Genomic DNA, 8,118 nt, shown 5'->3' with positions numbered 1-8,118 from the left:
TGCCCGCCTCGGGAAGACCTCTCCGGGAAACCAACGTTAGATCGGTACGGGATGAAATTTTCTGTCCCCCCCACCCCCCACATGGCGTACTACCCCGATAACTCAGGGTCGACCGACGTCAGGGATTTAGCTTACGTTACAAAAAAACCAAAAGAAACCATTCTGGATGAGATTCCTATTCGTATAGAACAAAATCCCGGACTGCTGCGATGCGGAGGCTTTAGCAGCATTCTGATTCAATGGCCAAGACGCAGGAACCGCAAACACTATGGCACGGAGACGCGTTAGAACGTTCCCCGAGCTATCGTACATCGCAACAAGACACTACGTCATGGAAGACGCCTGGCTAGAGGACAAAGAAGAAAAGAATTCCATTCAGGATCTATCAGATTCTGGCGATGATAGGCGCCCGCGTCTCAGCCGACGCCAAAAGCGCTCTAGAGTTGACAAGGCAGTCGATCAGCCGAAACGTAAGAAGAAGAAGCCGGGCAAGGGACCCAAGTCTGCACTGGATGCAATCTTAGATGAACCATGTGCAATGAGGTAATAGCACCCCAGGTACCCCAACTTGCATAGAATGTGACGATTTAGTCCCAAACTTGCAAAACTTGACTCCACCATACCCCAACTTGCACTAGATGTGATGATTTAGTCCCCGGCCTATCACAGCTCGACAAGTGGCAGCCAGGTGGCTTGACTGGTCTTCATCCCCAGGTGGCTTGACAAGTGGCAGCAAGCGGCAGCCATGATCACATGCATGGGCATGGCAGAATACTAGAGTGACTCCTCCTAGCTCTCCCTCCCTCCCTACCCTCTTTATAGCTCTCTCCCTCCCCGGTTTCCCGTTGCAGCGCTCTCTCTCTCTCTCTCTCTCTCTCTCTCTCTCTCTCTCTCTCTCTCTCTCTCTCTCTCTCTCTCTCTCTCTCTCTCTCTCTCTCTCTCTCTCCACTGTGTGCTTGACTGCTTGGTAGCAGGCTTTCCCCACCCCCCTCTACACACACCACTACTCCGCTCACTCCATCCCACTCCCACCTCGTCGCCTCCGTCTTCCTCCCATTTATCCACCAAGAAACCCCTTGTCGCTGCCGTGCTGACCGAGATGCTGGGTCGGAATCGGAGGGGGAGGGGGAGGGGAAGGGGAAGAGCCGGCGCGGATCAGCCGGGCGACGGCGTAGGCGTCGAGGAGGTGACCACGGAGCTCGTGTTCGAGCAAAACAGGCCCATTTGCGCGCCTCTGCAGCAAAAACTTAGTGTGAGTACTTCTTTTGCCTTGTCGCGCAATCTCCAGATTCTCCACCGCCGGATTCGGCCTCGGCCGACCCAAAACTTGGCGCCATAGCACGCTGCTAAGCTCGGCGGTCCTCTCACCTTTTTCTTGTCTTCTTGGGAAATTTTGTTTGTTTGTTTGTTTGTTCAAGAACCATGACTCCATGAGCAGGAGGAAGCTGCCCTAATGCCAGTGCCTCACCCTGTCAATGCCCCGTGCGTTCATGGCTTAGGCTAGATAATTTACTGGTTTGGGCGTGCGTGATTTGAGTACCGGCGTTTGTGCTTCTCCACCATGGGATGGGAATGCCTCGTCTGGGAAAGGAACACCCGTATTCAAACTGTTACCGTCCTCCTTGCAACAGCAACAGCAACAGGGATCTTTCTCACTCAAAGAGAGCCGCCCTTATCAAGGCTCCTCGTGGCAACCCTGTAAACTGGCCGCACCTCACTGCTAACGTAGGGCCCACTTGTCTTTGGTCGAACTGACTTGCGGGTACCACCAGCCAGGTCAACAAATGGTAGCTTAATCTGAAGTCTGAACTGAATGTTGCTCTGCACTTGCATTGGTTCAGTTTCGACACCACTAGCTTCAGTCTGAATGTTGTCCTGCAGTTGCGCTTGCGCTGGTTCAGTTTCGACAGTTTACTTCAGCTTATGCTGTTCTGCTTCTGCACGCTTGGCCGTGGCATGACACTAACAACCTGTCCGCATCAATTTCTTGTAATAATGTTTTTTTCTGCTAGCTTACATTTACCTCACAAGATTGCTACTTTAAGACCTAGTGCTACTAAGTATCAGTTGCTTGATGAGTGTATGCCACAGGCCACAGGCACTTAGTGACATATGTAAGCACACATCGGTTTGAAAATTTTCATAGACGCGTAATGGCGTTTTCCTAGCCATATTGTTTCCTTTAGCAGTTTAGCTCGGTTTGACCATATGTTTCCTAGCCATATGTTTGGACCAGTTTGAAAATTTTCATAGACGGGTAAGAGTAGTGAGGTATCAGTTCTACTTTTGTTGCTAATCATCTTTACATCATTGTTTGGAGCATGAAAATTTTATATTTTTGTTTGTATCATTATTATTTCTTTCCTGGCAGTATAGTAGCAGCCAACTAATATGATTAATATATAATGCTGAATTTGTTTCTTGCATTATAGGATGTCCCCGTACTCAAATTTAACTTGGGAGCAGAGGATTTGGAAGTTGAATACAATAGGGTCATCAACGAGATTAACAAGAGAGCTAGCAAAATAGCCCCTGGGCTGTACATGAACAAACCAATAACACCCATCCAAAATCCACAAAACTGTCCAAAGCCCTATAACTATGATGATCGAACCAAGTGGGGACACAGCTACTATACCGTTGAGATGAGGTTCCACCGCAAATGTCAACATCCATATCGTGGATTGAGGATCCAGATCATCTCTAGGGACTATGATGGTTATATGCTGGGGTTTAGGAGGCGTAGGAATGGACTCTGGACCAACTGGTACTACTGCAGCAACAAGGAGTTCCCCATCCCTTTCTTTATTCAAGAAGGCGCGATAAAGCTACCATTCCGAGAAGACTATGTCATTAAGTGAGTAAAAATTTTCACATTGTCCTTATCTCATCAGTTCAATTGTGTCTTTGTTGTGCTTAACTAACCATTGCTCCCACTTTAAACATCATGTAGGCCTCTTATTGGTGGAGCTAAAACATTTATGAATATCTTTGATCAATTTGCACAATACCCGGAAGTGAGAAACACGACGGAAATAACAGCAGCGTTTCTGTCCGCTGTGGTGGTTCTGTCTGAGGCAAGGTGCATCATTTGGGTATTTAGGGAAGTGAAGAATCGGATCCGAAGAAATGAAGTACCATCACATCCTGACTGTAAGGTCCCTGGAAAGGAACTCCCCACTGGATTGGCTTGGACCTCAATTGGAGACTGGAGCATGGACTGTAAACAGGTTTTACGTTCTGCGTTCAAGGGAGAATATACTCCACGTACCGGTGAAAAATTCTCGCAAACTGTGGTACCTGTCAAGACGTTTGGGCAACTTATCTCACAAGATGAAGAATCTGGACACCTGAGCCTGTTGATGCGCGTGGAGGATATAGCAGCTCCGGAGGGTGGGTGGGTGCTCACAGGGTTGAGGAAGAAGGTGAATAATCCTGGACTTAAAGTCGTTGACCCAGGATTCCCGGATGATCCCGAATTACCTGAGGATGAGTGACCAGGTTTGCTCTTCGATTACCCACATGTTAATCAAATCAAAGGGATACTGATTCTGCTTGCTTCTTACTTACTAGTACAACCTGATTCTGTACATGCAAACCTCAATTTCTCACACATTATCTGTTTCTTTATTTTGCCCAGCTAGCTTGCTGCTGCTGCATGCCCAAGGAGGAGGAAGGGAGAACAAAGAAGATGGCGAAGAATTGCGAGATGGGCTTCAGTCTGATCTATCGCCGTGTGTCAACCGTCAAGTCGCAAGTTTAATTTCGTCTTAGTTAGTGTTGAACTCTAAAGTTGCAAGTTTCACTATTATCCTTATGGAAACAATTATGTTGTTTTCTTCCTTGTGTGTACTCGAGAATGTATCGTTATGTGATGCACTTGGTTATTTCTGTATTGTATTGCATTGCTCTGCTTTTGCTTTTGTATAACAGTGAAGCCAACAAGATAGATGGTTTCGATAATGTGTTCCTGTTTATGTGTTTTGTATGTCCCTCTGAAAAGAATTCAGCCTTACCATGAGATTGGCGCATCTTCTATCCTACTTATTTTTGGTTTGCTAGCCGAACCAGAATGGTACTGTGATAGCAACTGATCGATCATTATCAGGAGCGCGTTATAGGAAGCCCTGTGAAGTTTCTTCAGAACATGTTTTCCTGTTTTTAATGTTTGCATTCTCTTTGTTGCAAGGTGGTTGTAAGGTTGATCTGGTCCTTGATTGAGCTGGGATGTTGATTATTTCTTATTTTTATCGCTTATTATTATTGCTGCGGGCACCCAGTCACGGAGAAACTGTCGATGCCCTGGGCTTCCTGTTTTTTGCTGCCCTGGGTATTGTCTTCAGTACTTGTTTTTTGTTTCTATATATATTCCAACAGTATGATCGCCCGCACTTCCTTGGTCCATTTTGAACATAACATGAATATTGCAGGTTGCCACCTACCATAGATAGCCTATAAGATAATCTGCGGTTGATTTTAGAATCTGTTATTTTCTATCCATGATTCCCAACTGTGGTGATGTTTATGTTGATTAGCATGGACATGCAGAGCGGGATTTAATACCCTTATCTTGCTAGGGGGTAGGCAGGGTGGCCTTAACTTCAAATTCGGGTGCCAAATGGTTAAAAGGCAAAATGCATGAGTTATCTAACTTCATTTCAAACACTGTATTGTCACTTGAAGCTAAGCTCCCCAACCCTACCCTCTCCCGTGCCGCCACCCGCGAGGCGGCCGGGGAGGGCTCCCAGATCCCGCCGCAGGCTCCCCCTTCCCTCCTTCTCCCCCCTTCCTCGCCGCCACCAGGAGGCGCGGCCGGGCGAAGCCCGTCCGTCGGCAGCGGCGGCGGGGCTCCTTTCCTCCGGCGCAGGCCTCTCTGTCGGGTGCGGGCGCGGGGCGCCGCGGCGTGGCGGTGCGGAGCCTCCTGGCTGGCGTGGCGTGGCATGGATGGCTGCGGGCGGAGGAGCATGCCTCGTAGTGGCGGCCGATCGGGCCGGCAGGCAACGCCGGCTGCGGCGGCGTTGGCCGGTGGCCTCTGCTCCCCTTCCTGTGGCTGTGGACGTGAGCGGTGGCGATGCCATGCCCTGCATGCTTGCTCGTCCGGTGCGGCTCCTGGGCAGGGCGGTGGAGCGAGCTTGGAGGGGCTATGTTGGCACGGCGTCTAGGTCCCTTCCGGCGGCACGGGGCGGAAGTGTCGGCCCCCTTCCTGCCCCCCCCCCCAGGCGCGCCCAGGTGGGTTGTCCCCACCTGGTAGCTGCGCAGACCCTAAAACCAACGCTATAAAATCTTACTTTTCCAAAAAAAAAATCAGGGAGAAAGAATTATCGCGATCCACGAGACGGAGCCGCCGTCACCTCCCGTTCTTCGTCGAGAGGTCAGATCTGGAGTCCGTTTGGGGCACTGGAGAGGGGGGGTCTTTGTTCTTCGTCATCACCAACCCTTCTCCATCGCCAATTCCATGTGCTCCCCACCGGGAGTGAGTAATTCCTTCGTAGGCTCGCTGGTCGGTGATGAGTTGGATGAGATTCATCATGTAATCTAGTTATCCTTGTTAGGGCTTGACCCTAGTATCCACTATGTTCTGAGATTGATGTTGCTATGACTTTGCCATGCTTAATGCTTGTCACTTTGGGCCCGGGTGCCATGATTTCAGATCTGAACAATATATGTTATCACAATTATATCCATGTTCTAGATCCGATCTTGTAAATTATAGTCACCTACTACGTGTTATGATTCGGCAACCCCGGAGTGACAATAGTCGGGACAACTCCCGGTGATGACCGTAGATTGAGGAGTTCATGTATTTATCGTGTGTTAATGCTTTGTTCCGGTACTCTATTAAAAGGAGGCCTTAATATCCCTTAGTTTCCAATTGGACCACGCTGCCACGGGAGGGTAGGACAAAAAATGTCATGCAAGTTCTTTCCATAAGCACGCATGACTATTTACGGAATACATGCCTACATTATATTTATGAACTGGAGCTAGTGCCGTATCGCCCTAAATTATGACTGTCACATGATGAATATCATCCAACAAATTACCGATCCAATGCCTACGAATTTATCTTATACTGTTCTTGCTAAGTTACTACTGCTATCGGTATTGTTGCACTTGCTACAAAATTGTTGTTGTCACTATTATCAAAACTATCATATTACTTTGCTACTGATCACGTTGCTGCAGATAATTAATCTCTAGGTTTGGTTGAATTGACAACTCAGCTACTAATACTTGCAAATATTCTTTGGCTCCTCTTGTGTCGAATCTATAAATTTGGGTTGGATACTCTACCATCGAAAACTATTGCGATCCCTGAACTTGTGGGTTATCAGTACTTGCCTAACCTTTGTCACTGCCATGTTAGGCCTGCTGGGCACGCTGGCCTGCATCCTGGCCCATGTACAGATGGGTTTCTAGTCGTATGTAGGACGTGGTGGCCTAGTAGGCAACCTTTTTTATTTTTTATGTCATTTTAGTTTGCTATTAAAGTTTTTAAAATAAAATACTTTATGAAAATTCTTTTTTCTATTAAAGTTTTTAACAAAATATACTTTGAAAATTTTAGTTGCATAAATTTTATATAATTTTAAGTTAATATTATTTTGATAATAACTAGAGGTTTATAAAAGCTTTTTAGTTGATTCTTTTTGCTATCGAAGAATATTATAGTTTTGATTTAGTTTATCATAACAAAAAATTTAATTCATTCTTTTTAGTTTATTATTTTTGCTATTAGAGTTTTATAAAAGCTTTTTAGTTCATTCTTTTTGCTATTAATTCATTCTTTGAGCTAAATGACCCTGAAATTGAAAAGCACTACAAATGAACTTTGGAAAGGTTAAAGTTGGCATGGTATCATCAGTTCACCCACATAGCATGTGTTAAAACGTTGCGAGGGTTAATGGCAAAAATTGGATGCACTTCGTGTATAAAATAGACAATCTCTTTCGCAGTATCACGGTTTCGGACGAATACTCATCTGTTACAAAGGCATTTCGTTTCTTTAAACTTATTTAAACTCCATACTTTTTGTGCGTTCAACATGCACCATTTAAAGACACATCATCAATTTTCAACCCTTTCTGACTTCATTTGCTATTTTTCATGTATTTACTGAAAAAATTAGCTAAATGACCCTGAAATTGAAAAGCACTACAAATGAACTCTGAAAAGGTTGAAAGTTGGCATGGTATCATAATTTCACCAAAATAGCATGTGCTAAAAAGTTGACAGGGTTACAGGAAAAACTGGATGCGCTTCGTGTACAAACTAGACAATCTCTTTCGAAGTACCGGAGTTTCGGACGAAAAACTCACTACTACAAAGGGATTTCATTTTTTAACTTATTTTAACTCTAGACTTTTTGTGTGTTCAAAATGCACCATTCAAAGCCCCATCATCAATTTTCAACCCTTTTGTGACTTCATTTGCTATTTTTCATGCATTTAATGATTTATTTTGAGCAAAATGACCCTGAAATTGAAAAGCCTACAAATAAACTCTGAAAAGGTTGAAAGTTGGCATGGTATCATAATTTCACCCACATAGCATGTGCTAAAAAGTTGAGAGGGTTACGGGAAAAACTATATGCACTTCGTGTACAAACTGGACAATCTCTTTCGAAGTATCAGGGTTTCGGACGAAAACTCATCTATTACAAAAGGGATTTCATTTTTTGACATGTAACTGCAGTGATATTGTAGATCAAAGCCATCATCAGAATAGTTGTGGAGAGAAAGTCTTCACTTTTTCTTCGCGTGTGTCCCTTGCTTATTGCGCCGTAACCATGGATAATCTTCATCGTTTAACAGGGCTTGGGTCAGCCTTCACTTTGAAGGGAGGAATTTCATGAAACTTTTCATAATCTTCAGACATGTCTGTCTTGCCCTCCACTCCCAAAATGTCTCTTTTCCTTGAAAGAACTATGTAGCGCTTTGGCTCATAGTATGATGTATTCGCTTCCTTATCTTTTTTTCTCAGTTTGGTAGACATGTCCTTCACATAGAAAATCTGCGCCACATCATTGGCTAGGACGAACGGTTCGTCTGTGTACCCAAGATTGTTGTGATCCACTGTTGTCCTTCCGTACTGCGGGTCTACCTGTACCCCGCCTCC

At 45.4% G+C, this 8,118-nt stretch overlaps 1 protein-coding gene across 1 annotated transcript; it reads left to right on the top strand.

Moving 5' to 3' along the window:
• The first annotated feature begins 989 nt into the window (after positions 1 to 989).
• Positions 990 to 3,963, top strand: LOC123075829 (uncharacterized). Its single transcript, XM_044498343.1, has 4 exons — positions 990 to 1,252; positions 2,433 to 2,857; positions 2,954 to 3,501; positions 3,641 to 3,963. The coding sequence occupies exons 1-3, from the start codon at positions 1,100 to 1,102 to the stop codon at positions 3,495 to 3,497; spliced, it is 1,122 nt and encodes a 373-aa protein (XP_044354278.1). The 5' UTR covers positions 990 to 1,099; the 3' UTR covers positions 3,498 to 3,501; positions 3,641 to 3,963.
• The last annotated feature ends 4,155 nt before the right edge of the window (positions 3,964 to 8,118 follow it).

The sequence above is a fragment of the Triticum aestivum genome, chromosome 3D (genome assembly GCF_018294505.1).
Source record: "Triticum aestivum cultivar Chinese Spring chromosome 3D, IWGSC CS RefSeq v2.1, whole genome shotgun sequence".
In the NCBI taxonomy this organism is placed as follows: domain Eukaryota; kingdom Viridiplantae; phylum Streptophyta; class Magnoliopsida; order Poales; family Poaceae; genus Triticum; species Triticum aestivum.
The sequence above is the reverse complement of the archived record's forward strand: the minus strand, read 5'-3'. Positions and strand labels throughout refer to the sequence as shown.